General features: G+C 39.6%; 1 protein-coding gene across 1 annotated transcript in view; it reads right to left on the bottom strand.

Annotated features, from left to right (window-relative positions):
- Positions 1 to 22,306, bottom strand: part of mast4 (microtubule associated serine/threonine kinase family member 4) — an 84,174-nt gene extending 61,868 nt beyond the window's left edge. Inside the window, 3 exon segments of the mRNA XM_034238854.1 lie at positions 3,417 to 3,538; positions 6,900 to 7,053; positions 22,094 to 22,306. Of these exon segments, the coding sequence (XP_034094745.1) occupies positions 3,417 to 3,538; positions 6,900 to 7,053; positions 22,094 to 22,306 (489 nt within the window).
- Between the last annotated feature and the right edge of the window lie 459 nt (positions 22,307 to 22,765).

Below are 22,765 nucleotides of genomic sequence, written 5' to 3'. Positions count from 1 at the left end.
GGCCCATTTTGCTGAACAAAGTCTGATGAAGAAAATATGTCTCCTGGGTCCTCATGACCTTACAGCCTCATCTGAAAGCATTACAGTCCTCTCAATTAACATCGGACTGGTTCACAGCTCAGAGCACTTTAGCAAATGCTCCTTATGTGCAATATGACGTGATAATTGCCATATAAGAATAGTCTTGGTAGTTACATGCATATCTATCCAAATTTGACTGAAGTATTGTAAAATTATTCCTGTGTAGGCACTGTAAAGCTCTTGCTAATATCCATGAGAAAGATATTGTGTATCTGTTTTCATGCTCTAACCTTTATGTGATGGTTGGCAAGAAACAAATACCTACAGGGATCTTTAAAGTATTACTATAAGAACAAAGTATCTTAAAATACCAGCAAACTTCAAAATGTTAAAGAGGCATCATGTTTTCAAACTTAAATTGAGTCAACACATTGAGTAGAGGACAATTCTTTTGTGGGCAGTGTTATGTTTGTGTTTTTAGACTACACTGAAAATGCACTAGCTCCCCCCAGTGTACAGAATTAGCTTACATACAGCATCTTGTAAGTGTATCACATACTGGATTGGTGGTGTTGTGTTGCTTCGTGTCATTATTGTAAACAGAGTCACCATGATGTCAATGAGAAAGGTTCAGGTTACAGTGCCTTTTTCTGGGTCAAACTACTTAGGTCACTAATGGGGAAAGTGTCCAAAATGTACCATCACAGTCAAATCAGCCACACATACACTCACATTTTTACACACACACAAGCGCATCCTTTTTTATTACATTAACCTTTTCTGTAGCTGCGAGGGAGCACACAGTGGGAATGAGTCACCGCTTAACAGCATTGGATTATCCGCTTTTGATTGTATCTCACGCCTGAGACAACAAGATCACGATATATCACATCAGAGTATCTGTCAATGTCATCTGAAAGAGCAGAGCCCGCTGAAGGTCACCTCTGCCTTCATGATGTCATTCCATTCAAACTAGGGATACACTTGAACCTGCTCAAAATGTGGTTTTATTTCAGGTTTTTTTTTTTTTTTTTTTTTTAACTTAAACCTCAACAGGCATGCTTTAAAGGTTCCATGTCATGCTTTTCCGGTTATTACCCGTTCCCTTGTGTGTTATGAAGGTTGTTCTGCATGTAAACGGTCTGCAGAGTCACAAACCCTCAAAGTACACCCTGTAAGGCCCTGTCACACTGTCCCGAAATTGACACCCGATGGACACACGATAAAGGAAATGTTCAAATTCGGCTGTGATCGTAGCAACATCGGGCCATTCGTCAGGGCATCTTAAGCCATCCTATGAGTTTCTCAGGCTCCGGCAGCAACTTAGTGAGCGGCAACTTCGTAAGGCACTCGTGAGGACATCTTGTCAAATCGTGTCATCTTCGTGTTATCATCGGTGCCATCGGGCATTCGCCCTCACTCTGATCGGGGCGAATGCCCGATGGCACCGATGATAACACGATGCCCTCACGATGGCCTTACGAAGGGCACAATTGACACACGAATTCAACACGAAAATGAACCTTCGCAAGGTCCTTCGGCAATTTTTTGGCATGCCAAAGATTTTGCCACCGCTCACGAAGTTGCTGCCGGAGCCTGAGAAACTCCATCGGCGGTCATACGATGGCTTAAGATGCCCTCACGAATAGCCCGATGTTGCTACGATCACAGCCGAATTTGAACATTTCCTTTATCGTGTGTCCATCGGGTTGTTTTATTGCACAACAAAATCATGTAAATATATTATGTAAATAACCCAATTTGTGTTCTGTGAAACTAAAAAGGATATAATATATTATTTTGAAGGACAGTTGACAGGAAGTTGTTGTTGTTATGGAAACAACATTACGGAGAAAACGTAATATTTTCTACATATAACGACGGATAAAGTAAAGAACAAAGTCTGAAGATATCAGTACAGTATCATAGTACTGTAACACAATTGTTTTTGGTACTTTCATTGCAGTTGTATGTCTTAAATGTAATGTAAATGTTGCCTTCGTGTGTGGTTCGGGGCCATCATCGTGCGAAATTCACAATTCCATATTCGTGTGTCCATCGGGTGTCAATTTCGGGACAGTGTGACAGGGCCTGTAGCGAGTAAAACTCTAACACAGAAAATACCTGTCTATGCTGGTCCCAGAACTCCTCGTTGGAGATTTATCTTTTTCCATTTTTTTCTTCCTAAGTATGGTGACGTGACCATACCCAGGTCCAAATGGACCAATCCGTGGAGCTCCTCACTCACTCAGCCTGATCTTTTCTCAGCCGCAGCTCCGTGGATCTCCACTCACAGTTCGCCACACACACACGTGAGGCTGAGTTCCGCGGTGTCTCGCTGTCTCGCTGTCTCGCAGACCCCACGCAGACACCAGTAATCCAGCTCACACTGTCCACTCCTCGAGCCTCAAAGGGCGGAGCAGCGAGCCTCGCAACGTCCCGCCAACACGGCCCCCAGACCCCACGCAGCATTCTCAGTTTGTCATTACTGGTGTCCTTTTCTGGTTGCTATCAAACACCATTGTAACACATAAACACACATCAGAGCAGTGGGCTCACAGGGAGGGGAGGGGCAGGAGCTCCAACAAGCCGTGTAGGACAGAGAGTGAATACACATACTATACAGAGATGCTGTGCTGCTGTATGAGAAACCAATGTGAGTTTGGAACATTGAACAATGTAAATATATTCTAGTAGACCTCAACAATGGAATTATGATCAGTAGAAATGGCCATGACATGGGACCGCTTTTATCCAAAGCGACTTACATACTCAGTACTGTGGACAATCCCCACAGGAGCAATTTGGGGTGAAGTGTCTCAGGGACACAACGACATGCTGACTGCAGTGGGGTTTAAACCTGTGACCCCCTGATCCAAACACCAACGCACCAATCCACTGCGCCACAGCCACAGGCCCAATATCGGCCTTTATGAATGCATGAATCATTCTTGATTAAAACACCTATGTTGCATGGCTCATGTTATTTACTGATAAGTAAATTCACATAAAAAGCCACAAGAAATAATACAATGGATAAACAAATTATTATTACTGTTAAATATGTATAGACACATGCAAGAGAAGTTTAGTGATGTTGCCTGCAACTGTTCAAACGGCGAGGTCACTGGAGCATAGGTCAGGATGCAGAATATGGTGAGTAATGATTTATTTATCTAGTTTGTTCAACCTTTGGTTAACCCAAGTGTCATTGAGGTTAAAAATGCTCTTTTACAAGAGAGTCATGGCAACAGCAAAGTTTCAAACAACAAATGAAAAACAAGAACAGAGATCATATCATAGTCCCGATCAGAAACGTCATCGTACGAAGCATCTACAGACAGAGTTGCCTGCTTCATGGTTATTAAGAAGCACTTTATTTAGGAGGTACTCACCAGGCTGGAGGTGAGGGAGGGGTCTGACTTCCCGAGGTACAGGGAACTCATGCGAACCAGGTTAGAGGTCTCCGATGCGGTGTGTGTCTGCTGGGGAGCGGTGGGCAGCAGGAGGTACTTTCCTGCAGAGCAACAACAGGACAAGGTCAGTTAATGTTTTGCAATTTTGGGGAATTTTGCAAGACAGATTCCCCCCCAAAACTTCTCAGATAGCTGAATCTGTATGTTTGTTTTTTACTGGTGGAAATTAGAGGGTCATTTATCGATTATTTCGCAAATATATTTTATTATTTATTATTAAAAATAAATAAACTACAAATTTGAGAAGCACAAATGTGTATCCTTCTTTACCCTGCTCCAATTGTCTCATATCCCCAAAATAGGTTTTGTGACCCTTACACATGGGATGACTTTTACATTGGAATCCACCAGATGAACAACAACTGTACAGAAGCTAGAACTAATTCAACTAGAGCCAGCTACAACAGTGAAATGCTATTTGCACATTAATGCATCATAATTAAGTAATAAATAGTAATACACCAGTGAGAGGGGCCACTTTTCTACATATTGAGTATTATATAATAAATTCTTTGAGGAGCATTTTTGCAATGTATTGGTACTTTTACTTTAGTAAGGGATCTAAACCAGGGGTTCCCAACCTTTTTTCCCCAAGAGCCCCCCCAAATGACTCCTGTTGGAAGTTGCGCGCCCCCCCCCCCACACACACACACACACACACAAGGTGGGGGGGGGGGGCGCAACAGCGGTAATTAAAGTTTATAAGTCTCAAATTGCTACAACTACATGTACTGTCACAAAATGGATGAATGAAGTATTTTGTTAAAGGAGGATGAAAGCGTAATTAAGGAGCACTATTGGAGTAACTTTGATGGTTATTGGACTCAGGATTAATTCATTTGGATTCCTGCTGTATGAAGAAATTAAAGGACGGCGCAAGTGGAAACAATTCACAAAGGGATTCAACTGTTTAAAACACATGCTCAAAGTAAGCTGGATTTTGCCGATGTGTTTATGTGGATTCAAAAGTCGTAAATAATCTACAAAATGGAGGAGACCGATCTGATCGGAGCAACTGTGACAAATAATCCAACTGAAACCGGCATGGACAATGATTATGTTTTAAAAATGCGCTTATCCAGACAAGCCTGGTTTGGACACCTTACGCGCAGAAGAAACATTTCTATTAAAGAAAGAATTATACATTTCTGTCTTTTTATGCCTTTAGCTACTAACTTGAATTTTTATTAAAATTAATTAATCAATTATTTTTTATATTTTATTGTAATGTAGAGACAAGGCTTTTAGCGACAATCATGTATTGCATTACAATTATATGTAATAAAAAAAAAAGTCTAAATATGATATTTGGCCTCAAATCATCTGAGGCCTGGCGCGCCCCCTGCGATCTTTGGGCGCGCCCCGCAGGTTGGGAACCACTGATCTAAACAGTGTTTTCACTATACTGTGAGGTTGTGAACAAGATTTGTCGCACGACTGTAAATTCAAACTGTCATTAGTTATCACAGTACCACCCCTGACTTATAACAAGAGGGAATAAATGGAGGAGACAGAACTGACATACAGGTGACATAAGATAATCCTTGCCGTCTGCTCTTCTTAGGAGTGCAGAGCTAAAGGCTCTGACTGTGCAGCAAGGCAGGGTGACAAAGGGTTAAATACGGCCAGAGGGGGAAAACATTTAGTCCCATAATACATAATCAAAGCACCAGCACTGCACTGCGACTAAAGTCTGAGGATGATAAGAAGAATGATTCAACAATACGTTTTATTATCAACAGGAGCTCTGCACAAAAGTATCGTTTGTGAAACTGAGATCAGATCTCCTCTTTAGCTCTCAGTGCTGGCCCCTAGATGGCACCAAAAGCTCTTTTTATCTGCCCTCTTCGTTAAACCTTAGTGCATCAAGGTAAAACAACGATTAAAACATGACATAAACAGCCTCAGTATCATTATCAGCAGATCTTAATGTGCACCTGGCACATGGATTGAATAATTATTTGTTGAAGTGTTCTCATCCTTTATCCACGTGTATATATTTCCATTTCCTGTTTAAGTTAACACTCGAGGAGACGGGAGAGAATTTAGAAAACTTGGCTCAGTGAAGTAAGGCAAGATATCCAGACTGTGCTCAGAACATAAAGGAAATATCTCAAGTTCACATGAGATATAAGTCAAACATCCAATGTGTTACGCTTTTATAAACTGTAGAAGGCATTTCTATAAATTCACGGTCCCGCTATTGCTGTAGGTGTTCATTTAGAGGTGGAAGACTGATATCTTTCCCCAATATAACAGTAATATGAGTTTTGTAAATGTAGTATTGCATGAAAAATGCAGTTTAGGGACGCTCTGGTGCCTCTGCAGATCGAGTCTTGCAGGAGACCTATCTTTTTCTACACTCATTTCCTGTCAACTCTATCAACTGCTGACTCAACTGTTGACATTAAATGCCCACAAAAACACTTAACATTAAATAAACAGCTTAAAGCTACAGCTGTTTGCCTTTGCACAATAACACTGCTGCTGGTTATTTAAAAAAAGGGTGTTATTTCTCACTCCTCTTCAGATAATTGCAAAGAATATCACTTTTTTCTGGACCTGGATCTAGTAGTTACTGCAGTAACTACTAGATCCAGGGTTACTAGATGCAGTGCTACAGTTATCTCTATAGTTTCAATGATGATCACTGAAGAATTGAAGGGAGACCAAACCGGATGAGGAGGGAAAACTGTGGTCTTTCCTTCCTTACTGGCAAAAGATTTCCTCACTTAAGCCATCACATCCCGGCATAAAGGAAATCTCTCATCAACACTGTTAGAAAGGGGGTGTCAGGAAAAATGACATCTTATGTTTGGTTTACTTTATTTGCTAGGCGAGTAGAAATGTCATGCGAGAGGATCAAACAACTCAAAAATGTGATGTTTTCAGAAAATATTATCTTAAAATGAAGCTTTACACTTCTGGAGGGCATCCTGTGTGTTCATTATCTGCTGCCTGTAAAAGATGATGCAACCTTATAAGGTTTATCAGATTTGTTTTAATAGTGACGCACGCTGTCCTTTCTACCCTCTCAAGGACAGGTTAAAGTGACAGGCTTTTTACTGTCATTACCACTTTACTTTTTTTTTAAATAAATCAATCAAACTAAAATCATTCATCCCCATTAAAGAATTATTACGTAATCTACAGGTGACAAATTGACATTAGTTTGTAGTCATTAATGTAATTAAAAAAATACAGAAAGAAATGTGTTTTTCCACTGTTGTCGACCACTTAAAATACGTGTTAAAGCTTGGAAACAGTGTAAATATTATGCGAAACCCCACAGTAAAATATATAAATATAGGGACCATCTGCTTTACAAATGCATCAATCTGGCATCTAAAGCAACAAAAATACTTGTCCTGAAAATCCTGAAATAGGGAGCAAAATAATTACCTGTGAGGCCACCCCCTAGGCTCCTCCTTCGAAGGTATTTTCCATCCTCATTGAGGTGTAGTTTAAATTTGAGAGCAGAATTCAATCCATGAGACAACTCTGGGTCACTGGACTTCCTGAGGTATGTGGAGGGAGGGTAATGGATGTCGTCCAACTGGAGGAGAAGATGGAAAACAATCAGTGGGTTCAGAAACATTTTGTTTAAAAAAATATAAGGCATTTATCAGTGTGCTTCATACATTAGTTTGAGGAGACGTTATTCTATTTGTGGAAGAAGTATTTATATTTTATATTTCTCAGTCTTTAATTCATTCAATCAGTCAAGTCAGACAGTTTCAGAAAATAAGTTCTGACACCTTAAAAAAGTAACACGGAACTAAAAAGCCATATTAACACGGTAACAATCCTTGATACCTGCTGAAACGACAACAACATCAACATAATGAGGGGTTTGCCAACATGTTGTGGAGAGAGAAATAAGAGAGGCAATCTAATATATAATATACTTGAAGAAAATCTAATATGAGCAATTGGCAAAGTACACATTTGTGAAACGAGATGAACTTATATAAATGTCAGGAAACCCTAAAGGGAGGACTCAAATCCTTAAGGAGGGGGATTTCCAGGGTGTTCTCTATAATGTTCAGCTCACTGCTAAGCACAACATGTATGAATCACTTTCTCAATCCAAGTCAGCTGTGTGGCTTTTTATTGAGAAGCAGGACACTCTAAGCAGCGGGCAGATATCATAACAGAAATATTGCAAGTATTAGTAAAACATATAACCATACAATGCTCATGAATAACAGGTACACATTAAGGAATATGGATGGTCAGTAACACATTTCCACATCACAGCGGGAACAGGTTGCACTAGCCTATTGTATTCTCAGGAGATAATGACCTTCAGACGAGAGCACAATGCCCGGTGGTTAGGAAGAGGCCCTCCCTGAGAATACAAAGACATACATGGCTCAGAGCATTCTGTGGAAGGAAATAGCCTGCCCTCTGCCTCTCTATGGAAGGATTCATGATCCCAGCACAGCGAAGGACAACTGAGACCTCTACAACTCGTTTTGGGGTGGCTTGCCCTCTGAATGACTGAAGCAATCTAGAGCAAAAGTGACAGAGTTCCCCCACGAAACAAACCAACAAGGGTAATGCTTTTCAAAATGGCCGACATAGAAAAAAACAGACTTTTATGCAGTTTATCTACAGTCATCAATTCTACTAACAACTTCAGTCATGAGGCAATTGATCTTTTGCTGCACAACCTAAAGTCAAATAGACAGCGCAACATCAGGATCTCATGACACCGACATCCCAGAGCTCTGCAACAGTCTTCTTCATTGTTTGTCTGAAACATGACTATGTGATATTGCTGTGCATGCATGTACACACCTGTTGCAATGGTACTTAGATAGGTTAATGATGAAGGGAAAAGAAACAGGCAGCCATGAGCAGGATGGTGGAACATGCACTCCACTGTTATGTCCTAACGCAGACTCTATTTATGTTACGGTGGCACTTTACAATGCATGGTGACATTTCATGTACGGTAATGTACAGCATGTATTCACAGAGACATTTGTTGTATTACCTCCACTGTGGTAATAAAAAGACAACTGAATAAAAACGTTCCAACTATGCAAGACGGTGTTGTAAAAAAGTGAACTTTTCGAACAAGTTGTTTCCTCGGTATTACTTTTTTTGAGTTGGTTCAAACTGTATTTTGTATTACAATGTATTCACTGTCAAACTACAATGAATCCTTTCACAACAAGCAGAATAACAACAGTCACAGGCCCAACATCTAATATTTGAGCTATAACACTATTGAGGCTGAGATGAACAGCTGTGACAGCCAAATGTCCATTTGCACCTTTGGTTCCAAATATTTGATTAAATTGCAGTTTGTAATGAGTTTTCAGAAGAAGAAAACAAAAGTTCATCATCTCCATCGATCATTTACTCATTATCTACAAAAAAAAATTATATTTGTGTTATTGGTTTAAAATATATTTTTTTTAATTGTATACAAATGTTAGGTCTAAACAGGTACTTTATATAAGCTGTGTAACAGTTGCAGAGGACTATTCAATATTTACTAGCTTGAGATGCAACCCATTTGAATTGAGTCATGTGTTAATCTCCTAAAAGTTTGAATTTAAAACTAAATGGTGCAACCATCTCCAGATACAAAACTTAAAGGCATCTTTCCTTAGTGCAGGTCACTATGATCTGTATGCCTGGACAGCAAACAGTGATACCATGTCCTGACGGAGGACGGAGGACAGTAGCTTTGCTAAGTGACTGCAGGGTGCCCATGTGCACTGTTTCTACATCACTGAGGAAGTCAGACGCATTTCCTCCAAGATGCTGTGTTTCATAATATATCTCAGCTTACGCTGTCTTTAATCAACTTCTTTCCTTCAACACAGCGACAGTATTTTCAGCATTAGGGCCTTATGTGTTTTCATTGTTGCATAGTTGTAAAATAAAAAGCCAGATGACGAGAAGATGTTGGTGGTGTTTCTGTTGTGGTTGATTGATTTTGAATCCATAAAGCAGTCCATTTGATCATTATTTGACTATACCCTTAAAAGGAAGTGAGATAATCACCAACTGCATCTCGCTATCTGTGCACTGGTCGAAAGTCTGAAATTGAAAGGCATGCAATATATTTTGTTTTGACATTTGTTTTTCAAATGACTGTGGAAACATGAAATATCAGTATTTTTAAAAGAAAAACAGAAATACTTTGAGCAGTGGAATTCAGAAAATGCTTCATCCATTTACAGTAAAATAGATTTCTGCCTAGAATACTATGGTAAGGCAGAATACAGTGCAATCTCTGAGCATTCTAACCCCAACAACAATAAGCTGTAGAGGCCTTGGAATCAGTTGTTGCACCATAACAGATATACGAGCCTGTGAAAACTGTGAAAGGCTAGAGTTTCATTTCATATATTTGTTGACTGAGCTTGGCTATAATTATCAGCTAATTACATTTGAGTTATCAGAAAAATGATATTTCCTGTACCATGCATAATTGGATTCAAGACACTTAAAGAAGACAGCTGAAAGTAAGATAGTACAGGATATTAGTCAGATTTTGGATTGTCCAAAACATCTCCATTGATTTTAAAAGTGTGCGTCAGTCCTTGAAATGCACATTTGATTATATATGAAACACTGCAGCTAGTCAACATTTAGCTCGCTGTGTGCACAGCGGGTAGCACACACGTACGTCAGTGCCCTTTCACCTAGCATTCCTCCCTTCCTGCAGCAGAGAGCCACGCAGAGCTCCTGAGAGCCAGATCAAACCCGAGCTGCCCCTCTCTCCTTCCTCTCCCCACCCTCAGCTTCACACAGTGGACAGTACCAACAACCCTTTGTTGTCAAAGCATAGAACAGACACCAAACAAGATACAAAGATGATGGACTGCACATTGCACAACAAAAACAGTCAGTCTGAAAGATGAAGCCTTGTATAGAGCCCTGTATAGAATATGGGACAAAGAAAGGCCTTATATCTATATTGCTATGTTTTGGTTTATTTGCCGTTACACTACTAATACCGAGTCTATTAGTTAAAATACAACACTATCCATTTATTTGTACCTATATGCACTATCTAGCATCTTGAAGTTCATGATACCAAGATAACCACCCCTTCCTGTTATCAAAACTTGCATGAAAATAAGGCATTATTCTGATCATGAATACTTTGACACCTACAAAGACAAATGTTTTTGGGGTGCTTGGGGGAAGCAGAAACAAGTTGTGAGATAACTGACCTATATTATTAAAAGTAAAAATGGATATGGCGCATAGTAAACAGTTACATAATTACACATCCTGCAGTAACAGAGCAAGAATAGCATGTGTGTGGCTGACCAAGTGGTAAATGTTACTCCATCTTTATGCTATGGTTTTGGTCTCGACCAACCACTGAGGGAAATATCTGTCTTTAGCTACAATATGCTTTAAATGGAGGCAGAATCATTGGAAATAAGGAAAAGCACAAGCACACAAACCAGTGAATCAATAAAGACAATATGCAAGTGAACAGAAATGAAATGCATATAAGGAATGGTTCACGCATATTGTGAATGAACTGAGCAAGAGCCGAGCAAACACAGCAGAAGTTGAACTCCTGCTGATGACCTTTATCAACCTAGATTACAAGGACTACATAGACTGGAGGCAGGTAAACACAAATCAAAGACGTTCAAACGCTTTTTCTATACGGCACACACAGCTACCAAAACAAGCTGAAAGCAGAAGGACAGAGCAGCAGGAAGAGTTGTTTATACTACAGCCACTTAGCATGGTTCTGCATTACAAAGGTAAGGGTTGAGTCATGATTTCAAATTCAAAAAAACATAACAAAAGCTGATCTACAAAGGGAGAATTAGCAAACGCATTCACACCCAGGATATTCATTCCCTTTAAGGATTTGAGGGGAAGTGTTGTTTATCATTTCACTGAGATGGATTAAAGGACCATTTATAAGTGGGAACACAGTGTTATTAGTGTCTTTCATTGGTTGCTAAGCCACAATGAATACACAATGTAAAACGGGAACATAGAGCCCATATATCAAGAGGCTTTACTCTAGAGCTGCTTCCAGTCATCGCTGTCCTTTGTTTCACTCATCGTTCTCCCTGCCAATGTTTTTCTGTCATATCCTTTTCTGACCAACAACTGAGAATAACAAGGATTAGTAATAATCTAATCACATTTGTTTTTCACACAAGCTTACACATTCATCTAAATTATAAGTGTTGCTCCGCCAAGCAAGGTTAAGGTCTACATCAGTGTCTGTCCTAAATGTCAATGCTTCACCATTCTGTCCAATTAGACCTTTTTTTTCTTTCTTTTTTTTATAAATCATTGTACTTGGTGTGATGAATTATTGAGTTGTGGCAAGAACTTGTTTTGTGTGGTTACAGTGACAGTTGACCAACAATATCTAATTAGAATATCCTCGATTACAGACGCTTGTGCCAAACTTGAATACATTAAAGAGAACAGGACAGACAGAACAACCAAAAACCATGCCAGGAGCCACAACTGGCGCCCACACAAATGCATTACATGCTGTTTTTAAAACCAAAATATGTGTGCTTCCATGTTGTTCCATTTAAAAGCACACCACACGCAGAGTGGTGCATATTATATAATTGAACTTCATCATGGCTGGTATTTTATTGTCTCAGAGAAGGGCTGAACGATTAATCGATTTTAAATCAAAATCGCGATTTGAAATGATGCGATTATCAAATCGCAAAGCCTGCTTGTTCTTCTTGTGTGTCAGTTATCCACACCAATAAGAAGTGCTGTGCTCCACATGTACCAGCCATTGTTAACCAATCAGAAGTGGCGCATGATAGAAGGTGATAGACAGATTGATCCAATCACCTGCCAAGTATTTTTTGAAATACTTTTCCAAATGGCTTCCAATGGAGCTTTCCTCGATGGTTTGGTGAAACAAACCATCTGGGTCAGGTTAGTAATGCTCCATCACATGTTTCTATTACAGGGTGAATCTTAAACTGAAGCTTGACTTTAAAGCAACCCAACGGAAGTTTCATGTAAGTTTAGTTCTTTCACTCGTAGCTCGAGCTGCGGGGGTGCTAGAGACGGGAGCATGTTGATGCGACCTTCCTAGCCGGAGATATGGCCGCATTTTACAATAAACTTCCGTCGAGTCGCTTAAAAACAAATATCGCAAATCAAATCGCAATATCTGTCCGAAAAATCGCAATTAGATTTTTTTCCCAAAATTGTGCAGCCCTATCTCAGAGTGCAAAGTCATCAACCAACCAGACATTTCAAATCAAACTATTATGTTCAAAACACTTTTCCAATTGACTGACTAAATGTAATTGAACCAAGTCTGCATTATATTAAACACAGAATGGGCTTGCAGAAAGTTGCAATGTGTATGGAGGCTGTGCAGGCAGCTCTGACCTCAGCGTGCTGTGGCTGTTTTGATTCTGCGACGAAGTGCGACCAAAATAAATATTGGGAATAGTTTAACTTTCGTGGCCAGGAAGTATCCGCAGCCAATCAGAAAACAGATTCCTGTGGCTCATGGGACATGGTGACCTCTGTTACAAAGAATTTATTCCTGCTTGTGACCCATGAACATGCGTCCTGGACTTAAAAAGAGTGCGGGGCAAGGGCTGCTTAGCCGTGCAGATATTGAATAATGATGCTGATACTTCATGGTATTGGATGGGACTTTACCATTTGGGGAAGGGATTGAGCAAATGGCCAGTTTTTTAAAGAGAAGAATAAGAGCTTGCTGCTGTTGATGTCAGTACTAAAAAAGGAGAGTTTCCTCATAACTTCCTTTGAAGGAACATACAAAATATTCACATGGTGTGTATTCAATGCCATGGTCAACATGCCACGCTTAGATGTTTGTGAACTTTACTCAATGAAGTCTTCAGATAGAGAACATGTTCATCACTCTTTTTCTCAGGGTCAACTGCAGTAAAACAAACTATATTCTGGCTGACCTTGTCAACCAACATCTGTCTACTTCAACTCTCCCTGAACTCCCCTCTGGACCAACTCCTTCTTCCCTTGCCCTCTGCACTGACGCTCTTAGTGTTTACTCATAAGGAGAAAAACACACAAGTCCCAAGGCCTACATCCTAATAACTCTATAAGATCAAAACTATCCACAGCGTCCTCCATATTTTATGTCACCCGATGGACACTTTATTGTTCTCCCTGACACTGACAATATCCCTTCATTAGCTAAAGGAAAGCTTTGGATTTCAGTGATATAACGTTATGTGCTCTCACAGGGGAATTGAGCTTCCTGTGTTGACAAGATCTAAAGTTGGGAAAAGACAGCCGTGCTTTTCTCCTTCTATTTCAGATGATGGACAGGATTTATATTGTTCAGCATGTGAATGATGAAGCCATGCATTATGTCTTCCTGCATTTGAGTAGGGCTGAACGATTAATCGATTTTAAATCGAAATCGCGATTTTAAATAATGCGATTATCAAATCGCAAAGCCTGCCATTTTTTTTTACTTTTTTTTTTCTTCTTCTTGTGTGTCAGTCATCCACACCAATCAGAAGTGCTGTGCTCCACATGTACCAGCCATTGTTAACCAATCAGAAGTGGCCCATGATAGAAGGTGATAGACAGATTGATCCAATCACCTGCCAAGTATTTTTGAAAGTGCCTGCCCTTTCCAAATGGCTTCCAATGGAGCTTTCCTAGATGGTTTGGTGAAACAAAGCATCTGAGTCAGGTTAGTAATGCTCCATCACATGTTTCTATTACAGGGTGAATCTTAAACTGAAGCTTGACTTTAAAGCAACCCAACGGAAGCTTCATGTAAGTTTAGTTCTTTCACTCGTAGCTCGGGCTGCGGGGGTGCTAGAGACGGGAGCACGTTGATACGACCTTCCTAGCCGGAGATATGGCCGCATTTTACAATAACCTTCCGTTGTCAAATATCGCAAATCGAATCGCAATATTTGTCAGAAAAATCGCAATTACATTTTTTCCCAAAATCGTGCAGCCCTACATTTGAGTCCATGAAAAAACTGATTACATTTTTATCATGATGTCCATCTGGGAACAAACAGGATGGGGTTTTTTCAACCATGGTACATAATGTCTTTGTTTTTGTTTTGTTTTTTGGTCATGATTTGAGCCAAACTAGTATAAACAGCAGCTTGATTTTGCACATATTCTCTTCTTACAGCAAAACATCATTATTAAAAGATACAATAACCTTAATGACATATGTTGGTATACATGTAAGTGTATCCATTCACAGGCAATTACAAAAATAACTTTACATACAAACAATATAAGAAATAACACATTAAGAAATATATTAGAGGAACTTTAAACGTTCACCCTATTTCGTATTTCAATCAGGAGTCTCTTACCTTGCTTCCCTCTGAAGATGAACACTGACATACCGGTAAATTCCGACCAAGAGACATTTTACTTAGGAACCAACAAACGTAAGGTCCTGTATCAAAGGCTATTAAATGAAACCTGTATGTGCATGCATTCACAGCAGCAGAAATCAGAGATGGATCCTGGAAACAGTCACATTAGAAGTGAAAAGGGTCTTAGCCAGATTGTGTTCATCCTCTTTCACACAAAGCAAGCTGACATTGGATGTCCCTGACTGGCAGCCTGCTCAAATAAATGGCTGCTTATTTAGGGGTATAGAAACAGAACTATTGCAAAGAGAAAGTCAAACATTGTTGAACTGAAGCAAATATTGATGCATGAAGAGCACCGCTGCAAAGCATGACAGTTACCCTTCCAATTTTAGGGAACAGGCCTTCATAAAATACAAAAACATATTATATAAGATTAAGGCAGATGGTGGAAAGGAAATAGATACTACTAGCAGTTTGACTTTGTTAAAATACAACTTAATGAAGAATACCCGCTGAGCGTATTTTCTTGCATCTTTAAAAAGCCAGTTTTGATGGCTTTTAGTCACTCACCATTAACACAATTAATCCCAACACAAACTGATAAATGTGGATTTCCTGACTTCAAGTCATAAATGTGGTCTCCATCTATCTCAGAAATGCAAAAAGAACAACTTAAGAGTACTTCTGAAGGGAAGTATTGCAAAGTATCTGTATAAAAAGGCTGGCATAATCCCAAACAGTGTGTGTACAGTGTTACTAGTAGGGATGCACGATATTGGTTTTTTGAAACCGATACCGATGCCGATAACTTCCTGCTTCTCAAGACCAATACCGATACCGATAACCGATAATAATATAATATATATATTAAATGTACCTGTAGTTTTTGCACACCTGGTGGTAAAAAAAAGACTAGTAGTGAGCAAATGACATGAGCATTACTACCAGTACTCGAGTTGAGGGGGGATGAGGGGGGATGGCATCCCCCCTGAAATAAAAACGGTCAAAATCATCCCCCTTCTAAAACTGCCATTCCCCCTTTCCATCCCTTATGTCATTTGATCAATGAACATGGCACTGGTATTACTGCTATTTCAACATTCATTTTGCGCATTTTGAGTAAAATACTGTGGGCGAGGGAGCACGCACACATGCAATGACATTTTTACCAAGTCACTGACGCTATACTCTGCGAGTGCCCTAGAGGGCGCCAGAGCGCCGTGATGCGTCTATTTGATCGATGCCAGAAGCGCAGGTAACGGTCATCACAATGGCCAAGCGACCAGGAGGACAACGCGATCTGAGGGACTTCATATTTAAAAATACTAAAAATAACATTTCAGGTAAGTCAAGAGTCAGTAATCTTAGTCATTACTCATTACTTTAGTCACCAAAGGTGGAATCTATGGACATAAGCAGCAATAACAACTTAGTTTGGAGTTTAGCTACGTTTTTCTCTCGTGTTAGCTAGCTGGTCAGACTCAACACTGTTGATGAAATGATACCACCAGCACCAGAAGAGCTGAAACCCCTCCTTCAAGCAGTGAACACTCTGGTCATCTCCACAGCTGAGTGTGAACGTGGGTTTAGTCAGATGAACATTTTAACCACAACTAGAAGCTCCCTAGAGGTCAAAAGCATGTCAGCCTTGCTTTTCATCAAGTGTGTTGGCCCTCCACTGAACAAGTTCAGACCAGAGGTATATGTCAAGACTTGGCTTCAAAGCCATTGCTTAGCTAACAATCTGAAAGCAAGAGCCAGAAAAATGGAGACCAAAAAGCATGATTATGAAAATCTTTGGAAACTTCCATGAGATGGGGGAGAGTGGAGTAGGCAGCCATTGACAACATTGGTCCTATTTTGTATTATCTGTATAATCTTTTAATATATTTTCATATTTTGTAAACAATTTCAATTTGCACTTAATGCCCTGTTAAAAAAAGAAACATTGGGAATGTTAACATAAAATATTTGTATTTGAACTGCAATAAAATGATGACGGATCAATATTTTTCTAATTTTTTTCCTACATGTTTTCATGCAGTGTTTAATTTACATAATGATTTAATTAATTACGATACAAATGTAACCCTTTAGATACCAGTTTTGATCGTATACCAGTAACTGCTTTTTTGAAAAAATACACTATAATTCAATATTCTAAAAACTATTTTGACTTTATTATTAGTGTAATCAGTTGATCCATCTGAATAATAAATGAGGGACTGTTAACCTACAAGATTTGTACCATAGACTTCCATTATAACCACATTTTTGTATCCCCCCCCCCCTTTAAATTAAAGTGAAAAAAAGATTTTGCACTAATTGTCCTCTGCATTTGACCCTAAATGTTAGTGGTGCCATGGCAGCCCGGGGACCGACTCTAATTCTGAGGTGCCTTGGTCAAGAGCAATGAAAGGAGTATCTGAACATCCATAACATGCATGTTGTTTTAGGAGTATAATAATGATCTTTATGCTGGTTGGTCTCCCACCCTCGGCGGGCTATCAGCACAAATTATGTCCCCATGTGATAAAATCCACCATCCCCCCTGATTTTTTTTTACAACTTGAGTACTGATTACTACTATGAACAAAACAAAGCCAAGAACAGTTTTGACTCTCGTCAAGCGCCATCATTTCTATGATGAAGTTAGAGATCGTTTTAGCCCTGGGGTCGTCTCTGGCAAACTTCTTGCCTTTTTCAAAAGCCTCGTCGATAGGTAAAAGCCCCGGTGCCTTTGCAGCTGGCTTTGGATTCGGGTTTTTCTCAGCCTCCATTTATCTTTATCATTCAGGCATTTTTAAACACATAAATCTCCCTCCACAAAGTGTCCTTGTATGCTAAACATAGCCAGAGCATATGAACATGTGTTTCATGAGATAAATGAGATAAATGAGTGTCCGGGTAACCTAAACAGAGCTGCTCCATTTCAACAACGCTGTCCAGTCGAATCTCCAGTTAATGGAGTTTGCTCAGTGCCAATTGTCACACACGGTTATTTCCCATTTTAAAAAAAGAAAGCTCATTAGTCTCTGCAAAGGACTGGGCCAGTTCATTCTAATAAAGTGCTCAGAAAAAACAGTTTAAGTAAAGACTTTCTCAGTTTTGTATTTAAATATCACTTTATAATGTGTTTCTTTTGCAATAACTGTTAATGTTTGTATCATGTATTGTAAAGCACTTTGAATTGCCTTGTTATTGACATGCTCCATAAATCAACCTGCCTGGCCTTGCTTTGAGGGAAGTCATTTGTTATCTGTCCCGATCAGTAAATGATTTGAATGCTCCATAAAGCACATCACTGAGTGGGATACACACCTGTGCGAACATGGTGTTGAGAAGTGAATGGATGTGCTGTAGAATCAGCATAATAAATCAAGTGTCACAGCAACCAAGTATAGGAAAAGAAGAACAAATAGACCTGCTTTAATGGTACAATAAATGTAATGGAGAAACGATGCAACCTGCATGAATGACATGCATGGGTTTTAAAAGCTTTGTCATTGAAAATAGATGTTCTCTGAAAATGATGCTTTGAGATAAGAAAGATTAAACAAAAAATGTCAATAAAAAATTAGCTGAGAGTCACTATTAATCTCCGTAAAGCTGAGGGGAGCTGCAGATACAGATGATAATTCTCAGTTTGTTGCCTCAGTACAAGCCATCCATTTCCCATTGTTTTTATAAAAATACAAATAGCCGCTTAAGATCACTAAGCTCAAAATCTAACTGTGTTCTGGGCTGGTAGTGGCAGTGCATGTTCCAGCCCACACCACTGAGGAAGCCATTCAGTTTATGCTCGCTCTGTGTACTGAAGATAATCCACCTGATTGTAAAGTAACTACTGTAAACACCTAGAAGACTAACCTGGCATGTGGGAAGAACAGGGATAATCACTGTTGTTGCAGGATGTTCTCCGATCTGTGCAGAAGTTTGTATTACCTATCATACTGCGGTGGGAAAACTGGTTTGAAATGTAATACATTACATGCTGAAAGTATAATATTAAGGGTTGAACACAGACTAATCCTGATCCTCTGTGGGAAATACATTTGTTGTTGCAGCAGCACATAAATGCAAGAAAACCAAATAGGAAATTGTGGGGTTTAGCAAAACACAAGTGGCATTCCCCATACCGTGCTATCACAACATGAGAGGTAGAGATGAGACAGCATGGGAACAGAGCATTTATGATTATGGGGGGGGGAATAGCAGCAATGATTAACACACTGACATATTGTAAACCTTGGCAAGCAGTGGGCCAGACTCGTAATACTTGTTAGGCACAAATATGATCTGAAACTCTTTTTAATAATCCTACCGCCAGCTAAAGCACATCATAAATCCTCAAGTCATGTTCAGTCATGAGAATCAAGGGAGGACCTAAACAGTGTTTTTTGTAAGGCTTATATTTGTTTAATCCTTCTATAAATGTAGCTTTAAATTATGAACAATATTCTCTGGTTCCAGATTATCTGGGACTTGCTGCTTGTGGTGTCATACATTATAGTTAATCAAAAATATTTTGGTTTTGGTGTTGTTCCTGCAAAAATAGTGATTTAAGGCCACGTCTTTGCTCTCTTGGAAGTTGTGATGGGTATTTTTCACAACTTCTGTCTTCTGGATTTGATGAATCTGCTTATCATTTTCTCTAAAATGAATACATTGTTCCTTGGTCTAATACAATAAATAGAGCTTCAATGCTTTAACGATTGATGTATTAGTCTAACGGAGGCAAAAACTATTTCACACTTGACTTTGACGGAAAATGAATTCTTACACAATGGACTGATTAAGCGATTACCTGCTACCGACACTAATCTCAAACGAATGCATGTAATGAAATGCAATGAGTTCACGTTCTGTGTTCCTGGGTCAAATCTGGACTGTATGCTTCTTATTCTAATCTATGTCTGTTTTTTTATTGTGTGCATGTAGAAAAAGATGGGCTAATCTCATCCTGTCGTCAATGTTCTCTGTCACTGCCCACGACGCTGGACTGATTCAGATGTCAGGGATGAACAAAGATCCAACCACACTGAGATTTTGTGAAGATAACACCGTGGAAAAATCTGTGAAGTGCCACTGTAGTAAGTATCTCATTCCTTGAAGCACTGCACGAGGCTAAGTCTGTAACAGAGACGTCATGCAAGTTCTCAGAATCCTTTCCCACTTTAACTCCGCAGCGAGACAGAGTTCGAAGGTCAGGGTTCCCTGATTATCCCTGTAGTAATACACTGAGAGGCTGCTAGTGGCTGTCAGGTCAGCTTACCTGCTTTGTGGACGTCTGTATTTAGTGAAGGTCAAATTACATCTCATCTTCAGTGGCCAGCGTCGACACAGGGGTCGCTGGTGTTAAATGAACTTCAAACTGACGTATTAAAAAGGGATCAAGAGAAAAGGGCACAGGGTTCATTTTATACAAGCCGCTCTGACTCTTGCTTTTGACGTCTGTGGTTTAATTTTAGAAAGAATATTTTGGGGGAATCATATTTCACTTGCTGTGGAAAAACATGTATTTCAGCCAAATGTACAGTATTTGTTTTAATGATAAGAATTGTTTACTTTAAGATAGGATGAAACAAGAAACCAGTAAACATGCTTTTCCTGCGCCTTCCCTATCGGCTGTGAAGGCTCAGCTCTATTAAGCTAATAAACTGTCAAACTGTTCTTCAGTCAAGTCTAATAAGCAAAGCAAAAGTGTTAGCAAACATGACAACACCCCAGTTCAGGTTTATACTTGTATATTTTCCTCACAGTAAATGCAATCTGGTGCCTTTTATGCAGGTCTGTACAATGGCAACTTCCATGACAAATCAATTATTCAGTTCTTAGAGTCATGATGCGCAATACCTAAAAGTACAGATGAGCTCGCATGCAGAGTTAGTGAGAAAAATTGTGGAGCAACCCGTGAATAATGTTGCAAAAGCTTCCGTTTTCTCACGTTGCTTATGTTGGATTTTATATTGGATGACAGTCTGCCACACCTATAGCCTGAGAGGTCATGTTGCATAATATTATATTTTGGAAAAGATGTATTAGTCTGCGAGCATAATTAACACACCCTGATGGCCTCATACTGCTTTGTGCTCATCTGAGCCAGTCTAACCAGTCTGCAGAAGTGTAATACAAATGAAATGGCTGAGGCATGGATTTGTTCTTCCTCATTCGTTCCATCTGTTTCCTGAATAGACACAACAACAACCGCTTGCTCCTCTATACAATTAGTGTGGCAAGACGCAGTTTTGCATCTCATGTACTACCATTACATCGCTGTCACAGAGTTACAAAAATCCAAGCAAAAAATAAATAAATCCCAGAAAAGCCAGAACATGTTTTAAAAACACCACTGATCAAATTGTATTTTCAGAATCCTTAAAGATATTTTTCCAGAGGTTGTATTTGATGGTTGCGTTGAATTATGTTTCTGTTAGACTGAGTGATGTGTCTTATATTTAGTCTACCCTTCGTGATATGAATGGGGTGGTTTAAATATTAGAAATGCCTATCAATATACCATGCTATACAAACCTAAAAAATGACAACATTTGAATGAAAACCTCTTTAGAACAGTATTTTTTAAAGAAATAACCTTCATTTTTAGCAGAACTGTTGTATTTGGATATTCTAATACATTCATTAAGTGTGTTTATGTTGTGCAAATTGAGCAACAACACACACATCATTTCCGGCCTCTGTTTTGAAACAGGTTTATAAAAACACTGTCATGCCTCATATAGAATATGTTTTAATCAGAAATGTATTACTGTATGACAGGTAGAAACTAGGGCTATTAGGCAATGAAAAACAAGTATAAACACTCATATGGCAAGCCTCCATTAGAGTAAATGACTCAGGACTCGTCATGGTCAAAACAGAGAGCAGTGAATCAGTTCACATCCTGTATGAAAGAAGTGAGACTAATGATAAGTGTATGACTTGTTGTGAATTTAAATGGAAGGTATGAAGTCAAGAAAGCACAGAGCATGAATTAAACTTAGACTATGTGCTCCTCTGACTTCATGACATGTGCACCCACCCAAACCTGAGCTGAGACACTGAGCTGATGCAGGCTGTTGTTTACAAATGTTTTGACAGCAGGAGCTAAATTCATGGAGATTAGTACGGTCTTCAGAAGCGTTAAATGGATTAGGAGGATTACTGGTTCGTCGCATTTAACCTTGTGGTTCTCACAGCTAGTTTGTAACGTGAGCACACACTTCACACATGCAGGGGTTTTATCGTGTTTACCTTTTCGTCTTCGTCTTCACTTTCTTCATCCATTGTCGGAGTGTCGTTGTCGTCGTCCTCTTCCTCGAGGACACTTTCCGAGTCCGAGTTGTGTCCATCATCTGCAGAAACTTTGATGTGCACCACAGGCGACATTTCTTCCCCCTCGGACAAGGTGTTTGAACCGGACGACGACGACTCACTTCCACACGAAAAACAATGTTTCTGCTCCATTTTAAATCAACTAATATCACCGATTTGAAAGCAATAATGACGTCAAAACGAAGCGCAGTTATTAATTAACCTGTCCACGCATATGTCCAGTCAATTCATTTTCGTTTTGAGCCCATAAAAGGATACCACACTGACCAAGTAAAAACAAAGTCACGACGTTGCTGAAAGATATCGATATTAAAATACTTGTCGACCCGGTTTAGTATCCATGTGAGCGTTAGGCTGGTGTCCCCGCTTCAGTTCAGTTAAAAGTTCCCCCTCTGGATTGTGGAGCATTTCTCTCCCCAAGCAGCGCGAGTCCATGCTGTCATTGCCTTCATAATGCACAGCAGCCACAAAGTAAACCCCGCCCACAACGTGCTGGGCCGACCAATCAGATCACAGCAGCTTCAAAACCAAATAAAGGAAGATTTACTCAATACTGTGCAAATTCTACGTACCTGTATTGCCATTTTACCA

The sequence above is a fragment of the Gymnodraco acuticeps genome, unplaced genomic scaffold, assembly GCF_902827175.1.
Source record: "Gymnodraco acuticeps unplaced genomic scaffold, fGymAcu1.1, whole genome shotgun sequence".
NCBI lineage: Eukaryota > Metazoa > Chordata > Actinopteri > Perciformes > Bathydraconidae > Gymnodraco > Gymnodraco acuticeps.
This window is presented reverse-complemented; position numbering and strand designations above follow the sequence as displayed.